Raw genomic sequence first — 24,221 nt, forward strand, 5'->3', positions numbered from 1 at the left:
TCTGATCCATTTTCTATTCCTTTCCCACATTTGTATATTTTCTATTTGTCACTTTAAAAGAAACCTATGTGTTTTATGTGTGATAAGCTCAAAGACTATTAGGACTGGAAAGGAAAAAAAAGAACTGGAAAGGAATTTTGGGTTTTTAACTATTTGTATCAGACATATAGCAATGTACAATATTTAGCACCCACCACAGCAATATATAGCACCCATATATCTGTGTGTGAGTATGTGTGTATGGCTATGGCAATCCTATTTTTATATATTTGATATATGTATATATATGTATGTAGAGAGAAATAGTATGTACAGATAGCTATATAATATTGTACACTGCTACATTTACTATATATATGCCCAGACACACAGCATATGTGTGTATCATGCACTACAGCAATGTATAATGACCTCCAATGCAAGCATCTCCACTTTGTCATAGATGCAACTATAGAGGTAATAACCAAAGGTTAAGTGTTACACAGTGTATGAGGTTCTTTAACAAATGCACCATGATTAATTGTGAGGGAAATCTTAATCACCAGCCACAACCACAACCACAGCTTCTTTGCAATACACATTGTGGCTACCCTCAGGAGATGACTTGCACTTTAACTCCCTCCCCTGCCTCTACTGTCATCCTAACATTTCAAGGAAATTCACAGGTCACTCTGAGACATTCTTTTTATAAGGATTCCTTACACCATTCCTATCAGAAAATACTTTGTTTTCTCTCATCTTTCAAAAAAAAATAAATAAATCTCTTGCTCCATTCCACTACCCCTTTCTTTTTTTATTTTTTATAGATTTTATTTATTTATTTGACAGAGAGAGAGAGAACATGCAACTGAGGGAGAGAGGAAGAGGAACAAGCAGACTCCCCACTGAGTAGGAGCCTGACATGGGACCAGGACTTTGAGATCATGCCCTAAGCCAAAGGCAGATGCTTAACCAACTGAGCCACCCAAGCACCTCTCTACTACCCCTTTCAATTACTGCCCCATTTCTGCCCTTTCTAGAATAAAGGTCCTATATTCATAATCAGCAGTTCCATTCTCTCCTGAACTGGCTACAATCAGGTGTGGACCCACTCCACTCCTAAACTGCTCACCTGGAGTCATCCATCATCTCCACTTTTTCAGAGCCACTGGCCACTTCTGAAGGCTCATCTTACTCATCATATTAGCAGCATTTGTCATAGTTGGTTGCTTTCTCCTCCTTGAATCACTTGCATTTCTTAGCCTGCAGGGCACTATCTGTCCTGATCCCTTTCCCATGTTTCTGCCTGCCCTTCTTTAGTCTTCTTTTTTTCCATATTCCTCCTTATCTCTAACTTGTAAATGTTAGTTCCCCTACCACAGTCCTTGGTATTCTTCTCTTTCCTATCTATACCCATTCACTTGGTGACCCTTGTTGAATGTCATGGCTTTATATATCATCTATGTGCAAGTGACTCCCAAGTATGTGTCTCCAGCCTGGACCTCTCCCCCAAATTCCAGACCTGTGTTTCCAACCGACTGCTTGAATCACCATTCAGAGCAGTAACACACATTTCAAATTTTGCAGATCTAAAACTGATTTTTCTTTTTCTTTGTTTCTTTTTTTAATGTAATCTCTACTCCCAATGAGGGGCTCAAACTCATGAGTCACATGTTCTACTGAGTCAGGCAGGTGCCCTTAAAACTGATTTTTTGGGACACATGGGTGGCTCAGCGGTTGAGCATCTGCCTTCGGCTCAGGGCGTGATCCTGGAATTCTGGGATAAAGTCCTGCATTGGGCTTCCTACCTGGAGCCTGCTTCTCCCTCTGCCTGTGTCTCTCAGAATAAATAAATAAAATCTTTTTTTAAAAAAACTGATTTTTTGATAGCTGCCTTTCTCAAGGGCATCTCCATCAGTTCCTTCCATTTCAGTGAATGGCAACTCCATTCTACCGTTGCTCAGTAAAAAAATAGAAACATTGGTGTCATTTGACTTGGATTCATTTCCCTCTCTCCCTCTCATCCTACAGCTGATCTGTTAGTAAAGGCTGTCACTTCCACCTTCAAAATAATAAGACCACTTCTCACCAACCCTATTATTATCACCATGGTCCAGGTCTCCACCACCTCTTGTCCAGATGAATACAAAAGCCTTTTCACCATAGTGAAAGGAAAGGAGAAAGTTAAATTAAGGGTCTAAAAAACAGGTTACACCAACACTTTCACCCTCCAACACTACCACAAAATCATTTTTTTAAAAAACTATACTTCTGAGGGAGCCTACGTGGTGGCTCGGTCTTCCAACTCTTCCTTTGGTTCAGGTCATGAGATTGAGCCCTGTGTGGGGCTCTCCCCTCAGCAGAGACAATCTGTCTATAATTCTCTCCCTCCCACTGCTTTCACTCTCTCTCTCTGAAATAAATAGAAATCTTTATAAAAAATAAAAAATAGAAAAATTTTAAAATATAGAAAAAATGTACTTCCGTATCTTGGCTGAACTCCATATCCCAGGAATAGTGAAATATTAAATCAACTCTATACAAAGCAAGTTTAAAAACATGAATACAAAAAAAAGAACAACAAACCTTTTAGCTGATGAAAATTCTCCTCCCCAAACCAACCACAAAGTAGTATACTGTAACAAAAAAACCTCTATATTGAATTATATATTCTCAAACAAGCATTAAAGACAATTTTTTAAAAAACTACTTAGAATGATAAAGTTCAACACTAAGGATATAAACAAACAAACAAATCCAGGATGAAATGCAATAAGAATTGATCAAACTCAGGAAAGTACTGGATGATAAAGGCATAAGTGTCTAAAATATAAAACATAAACTATAATGTGCCCAAAGAAGAAGAAATTCAAACAAAAAATTAAAAGAAACATTGAATTCATTGATGGATGAATAGAATATTATTCAGCAATAAAAAATCGAGAAAATTCTACCATTTGCAATACCATGGATGGTCCTTGAAGGCATTATGCTAAATAAAATTAGTCAGACAGAGAACGACAAATACTGAATAATCTTACTTACATGTGCATTCTAAAACACATACGCACACACAGAACAACCAAACTCATACAAAAGAGATCAGACGTATGGTTACCAGAAGTGGAGGGTAAAGGAAGAGGAATTGCAGGAAGGTGGTCAGAAGGTACAAACTTTGAGTTATAAATCAGTACTAGGGCTGTAATGTACAACATGATGAGGATAGCTAACTGCTGTATGATATAAAGGACATTTGTTAAAAGTAAATTCTAAGAGCTCTCATCACAAAGAAAAACAAAGAAACATTAAAGAAAATGAGTAAAACAACAAGAAAATGAAATGGAGATAAAGATATTTCAAAAGAAATCAAGAGAATGTGAGGGAATGGAAAACAGACAAACACAAAAAATCAAGGTACACATAGTTGGAATTTCTGAAGAGGAGAAATGAAACAATGGAATAAAACTAGTGTTTAAAAAATTTTTTTAAACCTTCCAGAAGTGAATTTAAATATATTTCAATATAAATATTAAAAGGACCCACCACATACATGGGGAAAATGACCTGTTATAATGAACCCTGAGACATGTCTTAGAAAAATCAACAACCTTAAAGACAAAGGAAAAAGCCTCAGAGCCTTCAGGCATAAAAATATAATTACTTTAAAGGTAAGGAAATTAGGCTGGCATTAGACTTCTCAAGAGCAACATACAGAACTTTAAAACTTCAGGGCACCTGGATGGCTCAGTGGTTGAGTGTCTGCCTTCTGCTCAGGTTATGATCCAAGGGTCTGGGATAGAGTTCCACATCAGTCTCCGTGCAGGGAGCCTGCTTCTCCCTCTGCCTGTGTCTCTGCCTCTCTCTGTGTGTCTCTCCCGAATAAAAAAAAAATTTTTTTTAAGTAACATAAAAACTTTCCAGACAAACACTGAGAAAATTTCTGCCCCCCCCACCGCACATTTTTTTTTGTCCCAGACTTACACAGAGGAAATATTTATGGAAGCTTATTGTGCTTAAGAAAAATTATACCACGAAAACATCACTCTATCAAAAGAAGAAAAACAAAAAGACAGAGGAAGTAAAGGGGCACAGGAAAGGAGAGGAATAGTAGAAAATAGGAGGTAGAGGAGAAAGAAAGGAAGGCGGGAGAAGCAGAACCAAGAGCAGAATAAGCAGGTAGAGAAGCAAAACAAGCAAAAGCAGAGAGAGCCTCTCTTTTTGTAAATGAATGGGCCATGTGCATATTTTTATGTATTTCCTACAGATAGTTTGACTCCACAATAGCAGAGCTGAGTGGTTGTGACAGAGACCAGTTTACTAACTGGCTCTACAGAAAATGTTTGCTAAACTCTTGTTTATATGTCTCAGATAGAGATTATCAGACTGGATATAAAAGCAAGATTCAACTATATACTATCCCCAGGAAATATGCTTAAAACACAGAGACATAAGTAAAAGGATGAAAATGATATATCATGCAAACATTAATTGTAAGATAAAGTGACTATATTAATAGTGAAGTAAACATTGGAATAGGTAAAATTAACATGAATAAAGAGGGGTATTTCCTAAAGATAAAGGGATCAACTCACTAAGAAATAACTATTTCAATTGTGTATTTAATCACAGAACATCAAATTATAAAAGCAAAATGTCTTAGACCAAAGAGAAGAAAAAAAAACATGTAACTATAGCTGGCGATTTCAACACTCCTTTCTCAACAACTGATAATACTCAGAAAATAAGTAAGAATATAGAAAACTTGAACCCTGTCAACCAACTTGACCTAACTAGCTTGTATAGAACACACCACTCAGCCACAGTGGAAGATAGTTTCTTTTCAAGCACCATCGACCATTTACCAGAACAAACCATTTGCTGGGTCATAAAATAAATCTCGATAAATTGAAAAACAATTGAAATAATAAAGAATATGTTTCCATCCAAAACAGGATTAAATTAGAAATCAATGGCAGAAAGATACCTGGAAATGCCAAACATTTAAAAATTCATACACACACACACACACACACACACACAGAAAACTTTAAAAAATAACCCATTTCTAAGTAGCCATGAGTCAAAAAAGAAATCACAAGGGATATTATCTCAAAATACATCTTATTGAATGAAAATGAAAATACAATGTATCAATGTATATGGATTGCAACAAATATAATGTTTATAGGGGAATTTATACCTTTAGAGTGTTCATATTACAAAAGAAGTAAGTCTAAACATGTTCCCAAGTTTCCACCTTAACAGACCAGAAAAAGACAGTTAAATCCAGAATGAATTGAAAAAGTAAACTATTCAGATAATAGCAGAATCAGTGAATAGAAAATAAACAATAAAGAAAAATCAATGAAACCAAAATTGTTTTCTTAAGATCAACAAATTTGACAAACCATTAATTAGCTAAATGAGTCAGGAGAAAAAGAGAGAAAATAAAATTATCAATGTAAAGAAACTACCTAAATATTCAAACACAGAAGACTGGTTGAATACACGATAGTATATTCACATGATGAGTATCTGTGCTGTTGAAAGCAAAAAAATGAGGATGGTCTCTGGGGAAGAAATGTGCAGTGGTTTCCAGAATATATTAAGTAAAATAAATGAAATGCAAATCAGCACATGTAATATGCTACCTTTTATATAAGAGAAGAGGAAGTTTAAAAATATATGTAAATCTGCTTATAAAGAAACTTATAAATTTGTAAATTTATTATATTTATAATTTCTTTTTTCTTTAAATATTTTATTTATTTTTTTTATGAGAAACACAGAGAGAGAAGCAGAAACATAGGCAGAGGGAGAAGCAGGCTTCCTGCAGGGAGCCCAATTTGGAACTTGATCCCAGGATCCTGGGATCACACAGACTACCACTGAGCTACCCAGGTGTCCCTATCGATTTCTCTATTGAAAGAAATACAAGAGAAATTACAACTGATATCACAAAAAATACAAAGGATTATGAGACACTACAATAAATAAATATATGCCAACAAACTGGATAAACTAGAAGAAATGCATAAATTCCTAGAAACATAGAGTCTAACAACAATGAATCACGATGAAATAGAAAATCTAAACCGACCAATGTTTCACTCACATGTGGAATATAAGAAACAGTGCAAAGGATCATAGGGGAAGGGAGGGAAAACTGAATGGGAAGTAACCAGAGAGGGAGACAAACTATGAAAGACTCTTAACTCTAGGAAACAAACTGATGGTTACTGGAGGGGAGAGGAGTGGGGGGATGGGGTAACTGGATGATGGGCATTAAGGAGGGCATATGATGTGATGAGCACTGGGTATTATATGCATCTGATGAATTACTGAACTCTACATCTGAAACTAATGATGTACTATACATTGGCTAGTTGAATTTAAATTTTAAAAATAAATTAAAAATAAATAAATCGACCAAGAGGTGTAAGAGGGTTGAATCTGCAATCAAAAAACTTCTCAACACAGAAGCCTAGGACCAGGCGAATTCTACCAAGAAGAATTAATGTCAATGCTTCTCACACTCTTCCAAAATATTGAAGAAGAGGAACACTCCCAAACTCATTTTATGAGGATACCATTACCCTGATACCAAATTCAAGACACCGCAAGAAAAAAAATTAGAGGCTTGATGAATGTAGATGTAAAAATTCTCAACAAAATTACAGCAAACTGAATTCAACAGCACATTAAAAGGATTATTTCACCATGAGCATGTGAGATTTATTCCTGAGATGCAGGCTATTTCAATACCTGCAAATCAATGTGATATGGCATTAATAAAATGAATGATAAAAACCATATGATCATCTCAATAAATGCAGAAAAAGCATTTGGCAAAATACATTCTTTCATGATAAAAACACTGAACAAATTGGATTTAGAAGAAATAAATGTTCCTCAGCATAATAAAGACCATATATAACAGGCCCACGGTGAAACTCAATAGTGAAAGTTTAAATCTTTTCCTCTAAAATGAAGAACAAGACAAGGATGCCCACTTTTACCACTTATCCAAAACAGTATTAGATGTCCTAGCCTGAGCAAGTAGGCAAGGAAAAGAAAAGTCATCCATATCGGAAAGAAACAATTAGTTATCTCTGTTCACAGATGGTGTGGTCTTATGTATAGAAACCTTAAGGCCCCCACTAAAAACTGTCAGAACTAATAAATGAAATCAAGTGAAGTTGTACAATAAGAATAAAAAATCAACATACAGAAATCAGCTGTATTTCTTTACATTAACAATGAACTATATGAAAGAAATTAAGAAAACAATTCCATTTAAAATTGCATGAAAAATAATACTTAGGAATAAATTTAACCACAGAAATGAAAGGCCTGTACACTAAAAACTATAAGACATAAGACACTGATGAAAGAGATCAAAGACGACACAAATAAATAGACAGATATCCCACATTCTTGGATTGGAAGAATTCATATGGTGAAAATGTCCATACTACCCAAAGCAATCCTCAGATTCAAGAAATCTCAATCAAAATTCCAGTAGCATTTATTTTCACGAAATAAAACAAACAACTCTAAAATGTATATGTAATCACAAAAGACCCCAAATAACCAAAGCAATCCAGAGAAAGAACAAAGCTGGAGGCATTACAATACCTGATTTCATGCTATATTATAAAGCTTTAGCAATCAAAACAGTATGGTACTGGCATAAAAACAGGCACATTTATCAGTGAAATGAAATAGAGTCCAGAAATAAACCCCTACACATTTTTAATAAGGGAGCCAAAAATACACAATGGGGAAAGGACAGCCTCTTGAATAAATGATGTTGGGAAAACTGACAGCCAAAAACAAAATAATGAAATCAGACCTCTATCTTACGACACTCACAAAAATTAACTCAAATGGATCAAAGATGTCAATGTAAGACCTGAAATCACAAAGCTCCTAGAAAAAAACATAGGAAAAAAGCAATTTCCTGGATATCACATGTAAAGCACAAGCATCAAATGCAAAAATAGACATCACCTAAAAAGCTTCTGCACGGCAAAAGAAACAACAGAGTGAAAAGCCAGGATGCCTGGATGGCTCAGTGGTTGAGCATCTGCCTTCAGCTCAGGTTTTGATCCTGGGGTCCTGGGATTGAGTCCTGCAGGAAGCCTGCTTCTACCACTGCCTTCTACCACTTCTACCACTTCTACCACTTCTACCACTGCCTTCTACCACTGCCTCATGAGTAAATAAATAAAATCTTAAAAAAAAAAAAAAACAGAGTGAAAAGGCAACCTATGGAATGGAAGAAAATATGTGCAAACTATATCTCTGATAAGTTAATATCAGAGATAATATTAATATCCACAATATAAAAGGAACTTCTACAACTTAAGAGCAAAAACCCCAAATAATCCAATTTAAAAATGGACAAAGGACTTGAAACATTTCTCCAAAGAAGATATAAAAATGGCCAACAGGTACATGAAAAGAGTACAACATCCCGAATCATCAGGGAAATGAAAAAGCAAAGCCACAATGAGTTATCACTTCATACCTGTTAGGATAGCTGTCATTTAAAAAATGCAATTTTCCCTTCTTTGATTCCCCCATATTAATTTGCATTTATCTCTCTTAAGGAACTTATACTTTGCCAGGGGATTATAAATCAGATCCTTTACTTTAAGTCCATATCCTGTCCCTGGTGATCTTGGAAACTATATAAATGTAAAGCAGAGATGGTAATACCTACCACAGAGGTTTACTGTAAAGGGTAAATTAGATGAGGCATGAAAAGAATCTAGAACAATGTCTGGCTATATGCTATATACTACATAATTAAAGGCAATTATTCCAAACAGAAAAAAATCAATCCCCTGAAAATTGAAAACAGAATTGAAACTAAACTAACTACATCTCAAGTTGATAGCACAGTCATATAGAGAAAATAATTAGACCAAGAGACTTTACTTTTTTTTTTTTTTAATTTTTTATTTATTTATTTATGATAGTCACACAGAGAGAGAGAGGCAGAGACACAGGCAGAGGGAGGAGCAGGCTCCATGCACCGGGAGCCCGATGTGGGATTCGATCCCCGGTCTCCAGGATGGCGCCCTGGGCCAAAGACAGGCACTAAACCGCTGCGCCACCCAGGGATCCCAACCAAGTGACTTTAAATCACACTGTTTTGACTATCTGCCCCTAATGGGATATATTACTAGACAAAGAGAATACAATAAAGTCTTAAGTAGGATAAAGCAGATAAGTCATTTGTAAATGTCATCGGGGAAAAAAAAAACCTTTCATGTGAGAAAATAAAACACAAATACAAAATCAAATTAAGAGAAAACCCTATGTTAGATTTGAACTGGAATGTAGCATGAATTCAAGAATTTTTTTCTCTTGGAAAAAAAGCAGGATGAGTCTGGTATATCTAATACCAGAAGGCAAGAAAATTGTCAAGGATTAATGTGAACATATCTAAAGTACACAGGAACCAACCTGAATAATTTCTACTGGCCAAAATATTTAAGCATCAAAAATAACAACTAAGATGATTAAGATGATTCAAATATATGAAAATCCATACATCCACAATTTTTTAGAAGGCCTTATAGTCACAACTAAAGTAGCAAGAGCACCAGTTCACATTCTAAAAATTGATAAATAAAAAGAAACAAGTGCTATCTTTCATCTACAAATTGTGTTTCAAGGTAACAAAACAGTTGATGATAAGTTCTCTATGGTAGCATTCCAGCTGGTAAATTAAAAAAAAATGATAAAACTCTTTATTGTGCAACTTCTAATAAAATATGGATCACAATCATCAGTTGATGCTAAAACAATCAGGTGAAATGTTGATGAAAAACATTATAATACAGGAATCAAGCTGATACCACTTGACCCCATGAGCAATATGTCATCATGAAATATGAAACTATAACATTTTGTGCCTCAAGATGTGATGCATTAAGAAGTATACAGCAAGTCCTATGAAATTCTCTTATGCAAAACATAGAACTGAATTTAAAAATTTTAGATCTAATTACCTATCTACAGAAATAAGAGGAATATCTTCAGAAAGGAATCGGCTAAATACAGAAAATGTAATATATCATTTTTCCAGTAAACCAATGCTATAAAAACAAGAGTGGGGTACTAGTAAAATTGAGTAACCAATGCTAGGTATGAACCTTGTTTAGATTTTTTTTAAAGATTTATTTATTTATTTATTTATGATAGAGAGAGAGAGAGAGAGAGAGAGGCAGAGACACAGGCAGAGGGAGAAGCAGGCTCCATGCCAGGAGCCCAACGCAGAACTCAATCCCAGGTCTCCAGGATTGCACCCTGGGCCAAAGGCAGGCGCCAAACTGCTGAGCCACCCAGGGATCCCTGATCTTGAGTAGAATTAAGTAACTGTAAAGAGAATCTCTAAGACAATCAGAAAAGTTTTAGCACTTGATGGATGATGGACAGTGTTGAGATTTTCTTAATTTTGTATATGTGATAATGGCATTGTGGATATGGTTTTATTTTAAGTCCTTATAAGACATGCATATTGAAGTTGGGATATGCTTTATGGTATTTCAGCCAAAAAAAAGGGACAAATTTGGAGACTACTATGAATTATACGCCAACAAGTTGGACAACCTAGAAGAAATGAATAAATTCCTAGTAACAGACCACTTACTAAGACTGAATCATGAAAAATAGATATTGTGACTATATATAGCAGAATATTATTCATCCATACAAAAGAAGGAAATTGTGCCATGTGTGACAATAATGGTTGGATCTTCAATGCATTATTCTAAGTGAAATAAGTCAGACAGAAAGACAAATAGTGTATGTTATCACTTATATGTAGAATTTAAGTTTTAAAAAACCCGCTAAGCTCATAGATGCAGAGAATTGATTGGTTATTCCTAGAGGTGGGGGTTGGTGGGGTGCGCAAAATGGGTGAAGGTGGTCAAAAGGTACAAGCTTCCAGTTGAAAGATAAATAAGTCTTGGGGTGTAATGCACTGTGTGGTGACTGTAATTAATACTCTGTTATATATTGGAAAGTTGCTAAAAGAGTAGATCTTAAAAGCTTTTATCACAAGAAAAAAAATTTAACTATATGAGGTGATAGATGTTTTAAACTTATTGTAGTGATTATTTCACGATATATACATGTGTTAAGTCATTATGTTGTTCACAAGGTTCTATGTCAATTATATCTCAATAAAAAATAAATTTTAAATAAGGCAAAATGGGGGCAGGACTAAGCTACGAAAATGTTGATAATTATTGAACTAATCGAGGTTGAGGTTGATTATACGATTATCTCTATTTTTATGTATGTTTACATTTTTTTCACACAAAACAATGTTACAGAAGAAATTATTTAGCTGTCTCTGGCCTGTGTTGGTATAAGTTACTTACTGGGAATACACTAAATGTCAGTTCAACGTTAAGTAATGCTTGTTGGGAGGGAAAAATGCCCTCATTGTGTAATTACATTAACACATAAGATATACTATTCCATTTCTGTGAGTAATAAAAAAAATTCACAATAGTGAGGGTGTGCCTGGGTGGCTTAGTCGGTTAAGCATCTGACTTTGGCTCAGCTCATGATCCCAGGGTCCTGGGATTGAGCTTCACATGGGGCTGTCTGCTCAGCAGGGAGCCTGCTTCTCCCTCTCCCTCCACCTCCAACCCCAGCTTGTGCTCCCTCTCTCTCTCACTCTATCTCAAATAAATAATTTCAAAAACTCACGAGAGTGAGAAATGGTTTAAAGTTTTATGTTATAATTCTTGAGATGAGGTGATCAATTTTTAACTGGATTGGTGAATAAAAGCTGATAGGGACGCCTGGGTGGCTCAGCATTTGAGTGTCTGCCTTTGGTTGAGGGCGTGATCCTGGAGACCTGGGATCGAGTCCCACGTCGGGCTCCCTGCATGGTGCCTGCTTCTCCCTCTGCCTGTGTCTCTGCCTCTCTCTCTCTCTCTCTCTCTCTCTCTGTGTGTGTGTGTGTGTGTGTGTGTGTCCCATGAATAAATAAATAAAATCCTTTAAGAAAATCATAAGCTGATAAAGTTGGGCAATAGATAAATTTTCCTGAATATATATAAAAAGTCTTTGAAATACGTCACTTTCTAAAGAATCCTTAGTAGACAGCAGAGCTGGCTCTGCGCACGTGGGGAAGCACACAGCTTATGTGTGCATCTGGCAGAAACCCCAGTACAGAGAAGAGCAGGTGCTATTTCCCAACGACACCTATTTGTGCGCGTCCCAAAACTATAGTTAGAAAATGGCTCAGATTTTTAGTCGCTTTCCCAGAACTCAAAGATCGTCTTCCTGTTTATCTTGGTGGGATGCCTATGTTATACTTGTGATTTTTCTGTTCTCTGTGACATATTAAAACAAGATCGTCACAGATGGGGAAACAAGAGGTCATTAGTTAACAATCAGATGTTTGATTTTTATTTCCTGAACAGCAAAGATACTCTCTTGTGAATTTTTAACAGATTTTTAGAGGAGAAATGGGGCTAGTCCCCAGAAGGAAAGTTGTTCCTTGGGCTTTCCTCAAGAGTCAACACAGCCATTTTTAAATCATTTCCTCACTTAACTCTGTCCTGGGCATTCACTCTCAGCTTCGTCTCAGTCTTAGTAAGTCTCTTGTCAGTTTGTGGTGGTTACTGCTTTATAGTCTACCTAATAAACATTGCCGGAAGATTGAAGGGAAGCCAGATAGGTGGTTGGTTAGCTTTGGCTCAAGCCAGTGTAGTATGGAGATGGCAGCACTTTTACTTTAATTCATCCTTGGGTTTCTAGAACAGTTGATCTGGATTAGGTTGGGTGCAGGAAAAAACTTGTTATAATTCCCAGCTTTGGGAGACACAAGCCTTTGTTCTCCCCAGAGTATTAGGTAACACTCCTAATGCTACTAATCATATAATCCTGAGAATTGGGAGGGACATTCATTCATTGCCTTATTCTTGTTTCATCCTCTGTAAATGAGCATAATAAGAGTACCCACCTCATAGTGTTTTTATGAGGATTAAAGGAATATTTGTAAGATGCTTAGAACAGAGACTGATGTAATAGTAAGCACTATATAAATATTTATAAGATAAACTCCTACATGACAATGTAAATCTTCTTTGTAATATCTGAATAACTAGTAACTGCTACAATGCTGGTAGAGTTCCAGAATCTTGTTGGTGAACTTTATCAGTGACTTCTGCATTGCCAGCAGATGGTTAGTGAAACCTCACGGACTTGTAATTAGTACACAGATTACTGAGCCTGAATAAATGAAAAATCAGAAACTGTGAATCTTTTGAAATAGTCGAAATAATATTTGATATTTGCTCTGTTCATGACAATTTTGGAAGTGTTGTATTTGACTGATTAAGTATTTTCGAGGCATACGTGTTCAGTTTGTGATTTTGTATACTTAATTGGAAAAGAAAGCTAATGAAGATTTTCATATGGACATCTGTTCTTTTAACTAGGTATCAATGAGGGACGCCTGGGTGGCTCAGTGGTTGAGGGTCTCTCTTCAGCTCAAGTGGTGATCCTGGAATCCTGGGAGGAGTCTTGCGTGAGGCTCCCTGCAGAGAACCCTCTTCTCTGCCTCTCTCTCTGTGTGTCTCGTGAATGAATAAAAACAAAAAAAAAACAAAAAAAACAAAAACTAGATATCAATGAAAAGAGCATACAGAGATGTAAACACACTTGTTTGCACACCCATAGACCTTAATAGCAATTTTTTAAAAAGATTTATTTATTTATTTATTTATGTATTTATGTATTTATTTATTCGTGATAGACACAGAGAGAGGGAGAGAGAGAGAGAGGCAGAGGTACAGGCAGAGGGAGAAGCAGGCGCCATGCCCGGAGCCCGATGCAGGATCGTGCCCTGGGCCAAAGGCAGGCGCCAAACCGCTGAGCCACCCAGGGATCCCCTAAATAGCAATTTTTAACAAAATTGTTGGACTACTTTTAGTACCTACAAATAACTAAGAAGAATCAAGTGTTTGTGGAATGATTATTCCCCAGTAATGTTCCTGCCCCTGAGAATAGTTAAGAATCATTTATAATTACTAGAGCAAAAGGAGGCTAAGAAATATTCGATTTTACTTGTATTGGAATTATACTTACGTAATTTACGTATATCAAAAATGTTTTAAAGTTTGCCTTTTTAAGCCATTGAATAGCTTCTTTACAGTTTTTAAGAATTTAACTAATTTGCTTGGAATCTTGCTTGGCGCAAAAGGCAGAGACCTGGCCATTCCATTTTCTTTGTTCCCATCCAATCCTATCCATCACTCTCTTAGGAAACTCTGTCCAAATTCTAGGTTGTCATTATTTGTTTATAGGTCTACCTGCCCCCCCAACACACACACACTGGACTATATATATACCTGCCAAGTGTACATAGTATAACTAGTTCATTTGTGTGCCAAGGACAGTGTGGCATGCGGCATGTTTCTAACACCTTTGTTGAAGAGCCTAATTAGCAGTATCTGAAACAATATTTTACCGTATTTAATGAGGCTCTGGGAAAGTTGGATACACAACTGAGATTGATCCAGATCTTGATTCTTTCCAGAAAGTTGGACTTTAAGTTTGGTTTGGAATTTGAAGCTGTCAGCATAACGTTTACCTCAGTCTCCCAAAGTCCAAGCTAATTGGAATTACTGTCCTGTTTCACCAGACTGGATCCCCGGGGGTTACTGTTTGTTTATGTAGAAGAATTCTGTGACACTTTCCTGCATAGTTGATGAAAAGCTGTGATGTTTTTGATTCAGGCCAGTTTTTTTTTTTTTTTTAAGAAAAAAAATCTATAAAGTCGTTTATAATTATTCCTTATATTCTTCTGCCTTGGACCCACACCTTTCAACTCTTATGTGTTAGGCTTAAAGGCTATCATCTCAAGGGCCAATGAAGTTACTTTCCACCTATTCAGATACGCAAGCCTAGCACAGCATTTTCCACATTAGCAGGTGTTCAATAAAAATCGTGCAAACCTAAATTGCAGCTCTTTTTGTTCTCGGAATAAAATCTTTGGCTTACTTCTGATAAGGTTTTTATGTCTTACAAAACAATGAATTGTATTCATCAGCGTAGAAGATTCTACCGAGACTTTTTTAATTCAGAAAGTCGTTAATGTAGTGGTTCTCGCGGACAGCAAAATGCAATTCTCAGAAGTTAAACCCATCTGTTTGAATTTAAGCGCTTGAATGCGGGTATCGGAGCCACCGCTGATTAACTTGACCTTGGTAGCCAAACGTTTCTTCGGAGGGTTTGACAGTCCGCAAGATTTCATGGGGCTTCGAAGACGTTGTGTTGCTGTTGTTCTAGATGAAATTTCAGTGCCCGTAACCGTGGCTCAAACGGGGCATAGGGGCGTGGACGAGCACTGCAGCAATACTTGTTTTTGTTCTTAACCACTTCAGGCCTCGACACAGAGGCCGTGCTGGTGTCATGGAAAAAGCAGCCGTGGAATCTGACGGAGCCTAATTCCTGGCTTCAGTCCCAGTCCTGCGCGACCCTGGGCAAGTGACTTGACTTCTCTGAATTTCCGTTTCCTCCCGTGCAGGGCCCGGGCTGCGGGAGCCACCTCGCAGCGCAGGCGGGGGCGCGCCCGAGCACGGCGGCGGGTCCGCCGCAAGCAGCAGCCATCTTCCGGGCCCGCTGCCGCTGCCGCTCTCCGCCAGCAGGTGTAGGCGCCGGCCGCCCCGCCCTTCCGTGCTCGCGGGCCTGCCCCTCGGCGTCCCCGCGCGGGCGGCGGCGGGCGGCGGCGGCGCACGGCCTCCGGGTCCCGGGCCCGCCCCGGGCGGAGCCCGCAGAGGGGCGGGGGCGGGGGCGGGGGCGGGGGCACGGGCGGGGGCAGGGGCAGGGGCAGGGGCAGGGCGCCGCCGCCCCCGGCTCCCAGGCCCAGCCCCGCCGAGTGCGGGCGAGCGGAGGCGGCCCCGGCGCCGCCCGCGCCGGAGCGTGTGTGCGCGGCCACCGCCCCCTCGGCCCTCCTCCGGGCCGTCCCCTCCCCTCCCCTCCCCTCCCCTCCCCTCGGCCCCTCCGCCCTCGCGCGCCGCCCGCCCGGGTCGCCGCGGGGCCGTGGTGTACGTGCAGAGCGCGCAGAGCGAGTGGCGCCCGCACGCCCTGCGCTCCTCCACAGGCCCGGCGCGGCGGCCGCGGGCGTGGAGGCGGCGGCGGCCGGGGCGGCGGGGCGGCGGGGCGGCGGGGCTCGCGCGCCGGGGCCCGCGTGCGCGAGCGGAGGTCGCCGTGCGCGGCGCGGGCCGCGGTCCCTCGGCTGGCGGCAGCGATGAGGCGCTGAGGCGGCCGCCGGCGCCGCGCGGCCGGCCCCGAGGACGAGGAAGCGGCCGGGCCGAGGGCGCGGGGCGCCGGCCTCCGTCAGGCGGGAGCGGCGGGTGCATGACGCAGTGACGGCCTCGGCCGCGGCGCCCGCTCCCCGGCCCCGGGCGAGGCCCTCCGGCCGCCACCCGCCCCGCTCGGCCTCCGCCGCCATGGCTAATGACAGCGGCGGGCCCGGCGGGCCGAGCCCGAGCGAGCGAGACCGGCAGTACTGCGAGCTGTGCGGGAAGATGGAGAACCTGCTGCGCTGCAGCCGCTGCCGCAGCTCCTTCTACTGCAGCAAGGAGCACCAGCGCCAGGACTGGAAGAAGCACAAGCTGGTGTGCCAGGGCGGCGAAGGCGCCCCCGGCCCCGGAGCGGGCCAGCAGCGGCACCCCGGCCCCGCGCCCGCCGCCTCCGCGCCGCCGCCCGGGGAGCCCAGGGAGGCCAGGAAGGCAGCGCCGCGCCGGGACAGCGCCGCCGCCGCCGCCGCCGCCGCCGCCGCCGCCGCCGCCGCCGAGAGTGCGGGCCCGCGGGCCGCCGGGGACGCGGCCAAGGCAAAGGCCAAGCCCGCGGCCGACCCCGCGGCGGCCGCGTCCCCGCCTCGCGCGGCTGCGGGCGGCCAGGGCCCGGCGGCGGCGGCGGCGGCGGCGTGTGCGGCGGCGTGTGCGGCGGCCGAGGCGGAGCCCGCGAAGGAGGAGGACCCGGAGAAGACGAACCTGTACCCGCCGAGCGGCACGCCGGGCGAGGGGCTGAGCCCCGGCGGCGGCCTGCGGCCCAACGGGCAGACGAAGCCGCTGCCCGCGCTGAAGCTGGCGCTGGAGTACATCGTGCCGTGCATGAACAAGCACGGCATCTGTGTGGTGGACGACTTCCTGGGCAAGGAGACCGGCCAGCAGATCGGCGACGAGGTGCGCGCCCTGCACGACACCGGCAAGTTCACGGACGGCCAGCTGGTCAGCCAGAAGAGCGACTCGTCCAAGGACATCCGGGGCGACAAGATCACCTGGATCGAGGGCAAGGAGCCCGGCTGCGAAACCATCGGGCTGCTCATGAGCAGCATGGACGACCTGATCCGCCACTGCAACGGGAAGCTGGGCAACTACAAAATCAATGGCCGGACGAAAGTAAGTGCGTGCTAGGGGGCCGCGCTGGACATCCCTCGCCGGGGGGCCCTCCCCGCCGGCCGCCCGGGGCCGCCCGGGGCCGCCCGGGGCCGGGAGCGTGGTTTCTCTTTGTAAAAGTGGTTTTCCTCTGGTGTAGCACCCCTTCGGGAGAACGGATAGAATCCACAGATAAGTGTTCCTCTGGGCAGCCCCTTTATCCGCGCCCGCTATTTGTCACGTCCTGCCCGTCTACAAGCGTCTCTAATTGCATGGTTTTGTAGCTAGACCTAGGACCCTTCCTTGCACTTTGCTTCCCCCCCCCCTCCCCTTTTCCAATTTTTCCTTTTCCAGTGCACTGTTCGTCAATTCAGACATTATCGGAGCGTTAGCCTCCCGGTGGGGGCTATTAGGCTAGTAGAACCCAAAGCAAGTGCTGGTTCTGCATGTGCCTTGTGTTTGCATGTACCCCTAAATTCTCTGTATGGTGTTGGAGGTGCTCACCAGATCTGGTTTACAGAGTGGAATGCTGTTTGGTTTAAGACTCTGCCAGCCTGACCGCGAAAAGGTAAATTTAACACAAGTATGTAGTCGAAAGACTCCTCGCATTCTGGAAGAGCTTGGCTGCTCCCCTCCCTCTCATTGCTCTTCTCCCCCTCCCTGTCTCTACTGTTCTGAAACCCACCACAAAACGGGGAAAGAAGTATTTCCGTTTTTAGACCTTGCAGTGTAGGTAGGTTACATTTTTAGCAGAGGTTTCCTTTATTTGCTTTGTTAATATAATCCTTCTGTTGAAACAACTGTGTGGTAGCTTCCTGGAAAAAAACAAAAAAACAAAAAACTAAACCCATGGAATTGGAGCAGGAGGGAGGGCTCATTCTAAAGTCTCAATTTGGTGGAATCTCTTTGTTTTCTCTTTACTGTTGTAAGTTTTTTCCCCCAACACATTCTTCTGCTGGTACCTAGTCTGATCCCCCTTCCCTTCTCTCTGTGGTAAGCAGGAGACTCTTCTCTCCTTAATACTCTCCCAGTTCTTTTTCATTTTGCTTGCTTGCCAGGTCTTAATCTTTTCTTTGTATCCAGCTCCTCCCCAGGCCGCCCCGCTCCACCCTCCTCCACCATCAATCTCTGTCTGATATTTTGAGTTTTAAGAGCTTGTCTTAGGAGATCATCACGTGTGTGTGTTTGTGCACACACACTGACTCTTCCCACTAGTTCTTTTGTGTGTTGTCAGGGCATCTCTTTTGGCAGTCCTTACGGGTGACTCTCAGGCTGCCTGAAAGGCTGAGCATAAGGCAATGAGGAAAGTTCTAAACATGAACGTTTTGTGGGGGGAAGAAAAAACCTAATTAATATATTGCCATTCATTACTGGATGAAGGCACACGTCTTAATATGCAGTTTAAAAAAAAAATCAATAGGCGTTTAACATTAAGCTGAAAGAAAACAAGAGGAGCTTGTTTAGATCTCATTCTCAGTCTTCAATGAGAGTTTCATTTATGTTTTTTAAAAAAAAAAAAGAAAAACAACTTTTTTCATGGATCAAATCTGAGTATAGTCATGAACTCTAGAGCAGTTCATGGGAATATCAATATAGCTTGAGGGAATATCAATATAGCTCTCTGCACACTGACCAGAGTCATTAGTTGAGGTATAAACTTAAGGCGAAGACCCATAGAAGTTAATGTCCTAAATCTTCTTTGATCTGCTTTCCTTGGTTAATTTAGCTTTCCAAGTTAAGTCCTCTCCTGTCCCCACTGTTTTCATCTGTCCTCAGGGAGGGGACAGTAGTCAGCCTAGCTCTTAGAGGAGTTGCTTCTCATGGGGAGGTTGTTGGAAAATACCACCTTATTCGTCAGGCAACCCAGTGGCTGAAGGGAACAGTATTCGGGGTGGTAAGCCACTTGAGTGCATGTATTTTATTTAGTTTTTTGAAAGGGATTTATTTATTTGAGAGCGTGTGTGCATGCAGAGGGGAGGAGGGAGAGTGGAGGAAGAATCTTAAGCGGACTCTCTGGCTAAGTGTGGAGCCTGACGCAGGGCTGGATCCCATGACCCTGAGATTGTGACCTGAGCCCAAACCAAGAGTCATCGCTTAACTGAGCCACACAGGTGCCCCAAAAGGACAGGTTTTAAACTCTTTAGATTGATCTTATGCTTACATTAATTTTTGGCACACAATTTGAGAATCTATGAATGATTTTAGGGAATCCCTTTCATTGTATCTGATGGAGAGAGTTTCTGTTAATCGTGTTTAATCGTGTGATTTTAGTATTCCTGAGAAACCCAAAGATCTTGCTTTGGGGGAATGGGAAGGCAGTAGGATTATTAGCCACCATGTATTGAGCCACCATAATGTGCTAGACACCAGAGCAGGCCCAATACAGACATGATCACAATAATCTTACTCCTATGCAGTAGGTAGTAATATTCCTAATTCACGTTTGAGGATATTTCAGGTCAGACTTGGCTCAGGCCTACCACTTATGCCGACTTCATTGGGATTCAAATTTAGGTCATTTATCAAGCCTCAGGCTTTTTCTACTACACTCCACATAGGTAGGATATTAGATGAGCTGGAGATTACTTAGTATGCTACTGGGACTAAAATTTGATATATTTTATTAATGGCGATAGCATTAGCCTTGTATAGGAATAACTGTACTTTATGGTTGGCTTCTATAAACTTTTTAATAGATGACTACACAGTGTTTACTTCAGTATCTGAAAAGCCACTTAATTGTTAACCCATTTGAATCATGCTCATTTCAGTGTAACTTTTAAGAGAGGCAGAATATGGGTATTATGTATGGGATTGAAGAGAGGGTCTTCCGTTAAGAATTTTGTTATTCTTTACAACGCTATAGTAATTTAAAAAGTCACTTGCCTCAAATATGTAGTTTTTCTCACTTAGATTTTCATAGCAACACTGTAAAATAGGTAAGAATTGTTGATACACTATTCCTGTGTGTGATTTAGAAAGATGAGCCTCAGAAAATCATGCAGCGTACCAGGACTTGTGTTGAAGTTTTCTGACCAAAATTCGGTTGTCCTTTTTTATTTATATTATCTACTCTGAGTAGTCTTTGTGTGTATGAGGGCCTGATAATCAGATGATGTATAATTTGGCTGTGGCTTGCTCAGTGTTCGGCTTTGATTTCCCCCAGGCTTCTACTTTAGAATGCTTATCTGGCCCCTTGTTTGTCCAGCTCCTTGAAAAGAGGAACCACAGGCGAAGGATGAAGTAATACACGAGAACACTGATGTAACTGAGCTTCAGTTTCCACTTTCTCTGGCCCCTTTCTCGGGATTTTCCCTATTTTGACCTTAAACTGACCTTTGATCCTTTTTCCTTTCTCACACCCTTTAGCTGGCGGTGGTGTTCAGTAGGAAGAGATCATGGTCTGATGATTGGTGAAGAGTAGTGTCGTGTGGGCTCAAAGAAATCCTAGGTGGCTTTACTTGGGTAGAGGAAGAAAAGGAATGCAGACGACCAGGGATCATGGGAAAATGCAGAACTATTCAGTTGGAGCTTCTCAGCTACTCCAAAGGAAAAGATTGGCCTGTTACAATATAGATACCAGAATCATATATGTATTTTTGGAATTCATCCAAAATTTACTCTGTTCAGTTAAAATGTACAAAAAGAAAAGAAGTGATAAAATGGGTTGAGTCTAATAAGCAGATTATAATCCTATGATTTTTCATTAGTGTGGCAGTTGGTCAGCTCTGGCTGATGATAGCTTTCAGAGCAAAGAGTAGGATGAGGAAAATCCTGTTGCTTTTATATCACTACTGGAGAGATGTGGTGACAGTCCTTTCAGATGTTATAAACAAAACTTCCTTCTCACTCTAGTTCTGCCACTTTCTCTATACTCTTGGCATCCACAACGTACAAAAAGGAGTGGCTTGTTTAATGTTTTAATAGCTCTATCAGTCTTAAGGATCAAAGTCTGTTATTCCATATGTGAAAAGGTAGAAAACATTGCAAGTGCAGTAATAACGGTTTCTCAGAGTGCTTTACCATTTTTAAAAGAGCTATGTGTGTACTGCAACAGCAGTCTTCATAGGTTGTGACTGAACCAAGATCAACTTTGTAGGAAAACATTTGGTATAGTGAATTCATTTCCATGTAGTTCACAATATAAGGTAACTCCTTTAGCTGTAAAGGAATTTTATTTTAAATGGAAAGGGATTCTGTTTTTTTTTTTTTTTTTTTTTTTTTGCATGTTTACAACTCTTCGCTCATCTGTTGCTTAGTAAGCTGCAAAAATACCCTGCAAGGACTTAGTCACATGGGAGGATGACATCTGAACATGGAAGGATGGTGGACTTTGTGCTGCTATTCCATCTGGCTGGGATCCTGGATCTACCCCTACTTCTGTGTCCTTGAGCCAATTGCCTAATAACTCTGAGCTTCAGTGACTCCATGTGTACAGTGGTGTTAAATCATACTTGCCTTTTCTGCCTTGCAGACTTGCTATGAGGAGTACATGTAATTATGCATGTAAAAGCACTTTAAATTGTAAAGCCCATTGTGAAACTGTCGTTAACTATTTACTTATCTTAAAATTTTCCTGTTTTTCTGATTCTTTCTCTAAGAGTTCTGTGCTATTCCTGTCTTTCCCCCTTATAAGCTAGAGGGGAAAAAAGACGGAGCATGATCACCCACCCGTTTTTGATCTGACCACTCCCTCCTCCAACACATACATTTATTTTTTTTTTTTTGTTAATTTTAGATTTTATTTATTTATTCTTGAGAGATGCACACACAGAGAAAGACACAGGCAGAGGGAGAAGCAGGCTCCCTACAAGGAGTCCAGTGCAGGACTGGATCCCAGATCCCAGGATCACCCCCTGAGCCAAAGGCAGATGCCCAACTGCTGAGCCACCCAGGCATCCGGATACATTTCTTTTTAAACAGAGAAAATAAGTCCCAGAGGGGTTAAGTGACTTGTTCAACAACATAGAGCTACTTACTAACAAAACTGACTGGCATTTGATGCAATAGATTCTTATATCTGCAACTTTATGCTGCACTGCATGTAAAAATAACATATTCCTACTTAACTAATTGTGGTACTATGCCATTTTTGAGAATTGCTTGAACATTTATAACTTCTTTTTTCTTCTCCCTCTTACTCCTCTCATTATATACTTTGGCTTATCTGCCATTGTAGTTTAAATTTTCCTCCTTTAATTAATTCCTCCCTAATTTCCCTAGAGTTCTTTATTCACCTTCTCTTTCCTCCAACATTAAAGCTATTTTCCTAAAGCTGGCCTTCCCTCTCTTTTTGCTTAGTAGGAACTGTCTTTCCACTCTGCATTTCTGATTTACACATTCATTCTCTCTTTTCCTTTTCTTTTTTCTTTTTTTCCTATCAGGCTGCAAATCTACCTTTGTTTATCTTCTCCAATATTTTCTGAAGCCTGTGCCTTTCTGGCATGCCATTGGATTGATGTTATCAGCTTAGTTTTTATTCAATTTTTTGCTTTAGGCCTTTAAAGTGACACTAAATGTTTCAGTCTCCCTTTCACTTGAACAGATGCTTAGATGGTTTTCATAGATGCAGTTTACTACTATGCCTGCCTTTTTCTGCTGTGCTTGTATTCTACCTCCTTTCCCACTATGCCCTTGTTCTGTACCTGAAATGCTGTTTATAATTACAGGATGGCATTCATATCATTTATGAACCATATTCATAGCTTGTCTTTGATGGTTATTGCAGCTAGAACCTTTCTGTTCTAAAAGACTAAACAAAACAACAAACAGAAAACTGACAGATGGTTAACCTAAGTCCTTCCTTAAAATACTTTTTTTTCACACTTGTATTTCCTAGTCCAAATGCTGAACTGTTCTGCCACCTTTATTGGAATGTTTCATACATCATTATCACATTTTCCCAGAACCGATCCATAGTTCTGTTTCCAAAGATCTCGGATAGTATCTGTAGCCTCTATTTGCTCATTGAGACTGCTATAAAATTTTCATGAGTTTGGAATCCTCATTTTCCTCATTCAATGTCCCAAACCCCATTTCATTGCCAAGGCAAAATGTACATACTCTTGGTTCACCTTGTTGTGTTCTCTGAGTCCTCTTTGATAGTCTTTTCATTCATTTGTTCATTCACCAAATATGAAGTGAGTACTTGCCTTTTCTAGGAGCTAGCAATCTGAACAATGACACCACCAAAAAACCCTCATTCTCATTGGGCTTAAATTCTGCTTGAGGTAGGCAAGAAGTGGGAAAGATAGTCACTAAATAAGTGTATAAGTAGATATGTCACGTTAGGTGGCAAATATTAAGGCAAAAAATAAACAAGAACAGGGTGATAAGGGGGTACTCTTCTCTTAGGACCAATAAAGTTATAAGATGGTATTTAAGTAGGCACTTGAATGAAGTGAGGACCTGGGTTATGTGGATACCTGCAAGAAGAACATTTCTAGTGAAGTCATTACATAACAAATACAGTGGCCCTGACATGGAATATGCCAGATATGTCAGAAAACAAGAAGGAGGCCGCTGTGGTTACAAGAGTAAGGGAGGATCATGGTAAGAGCTTCGATCCATGAAGTGGTGGGTTAGGAAGTAAGATCACATCATGTAGGATTTTGCCTTGTAAGGCATGGCAAGAACTGTGGGTTTTACCCTAGGCAATGGGGAGTAACTGCAGACATGGGTTCTGGGTATATATAGAGTCAGTGAGATTTGCTGATGGATTTAATGTGAGGTCTGAAAGACAGGAAGGAGTCAAGAATAGGTTTTTGGCTTGGACAATTGGAAGGAAATAATGATTATTTTGTCTTGCCCTAACTCTTC

The 24,221-nt window shown here is 41.0% G+C and overlaps 1 protein-coding gene across 1 annotated transcript in view; it reads left to right on the forward strand.

Moving 5' to 3' along the window:
- The first annotated feature begins 16,443 nt into the window (after positions 1-16,443).
- Positions 16,444-24,221, forward strand: part of EGLN1 (egl-9 family hypoxia inducible factor 1) — a 57,855-nt gene continuing 50,077 nt past the window's right edge. Inside the window, exons 1-2 of the mRNA XM_038533909.1 lie at positions 16,444-16,802; positions 16,857-17,426. Of these exons, the coding sequence (XP_038389837.1) occupies positions 16,473-16,802; positions 16,857-17,426 (900 nt within the window). The 5' untranslated portion in view covers positions 16,444-16,472. The remainder of the gene's footprint in view (positions 16,803-16,856; positions 17,427-24,221) is intronic.

Source organism: Canis lupus, chromosome 4, assembly GCF_011100685.1.
Source record: "Canis lupus familiaris isolate Mischka breed German Shepherd chromosome 4, alternate assembly UU_Cfam_GSD_1.0, whole genome shotgun sequence".
In the NCBI taxonomy this organism is placed as follows: Eukaryota; Metazoa; Chordata; class Mammalia; order Carnivora; family Canidae; genus Canis; species Canis lupus.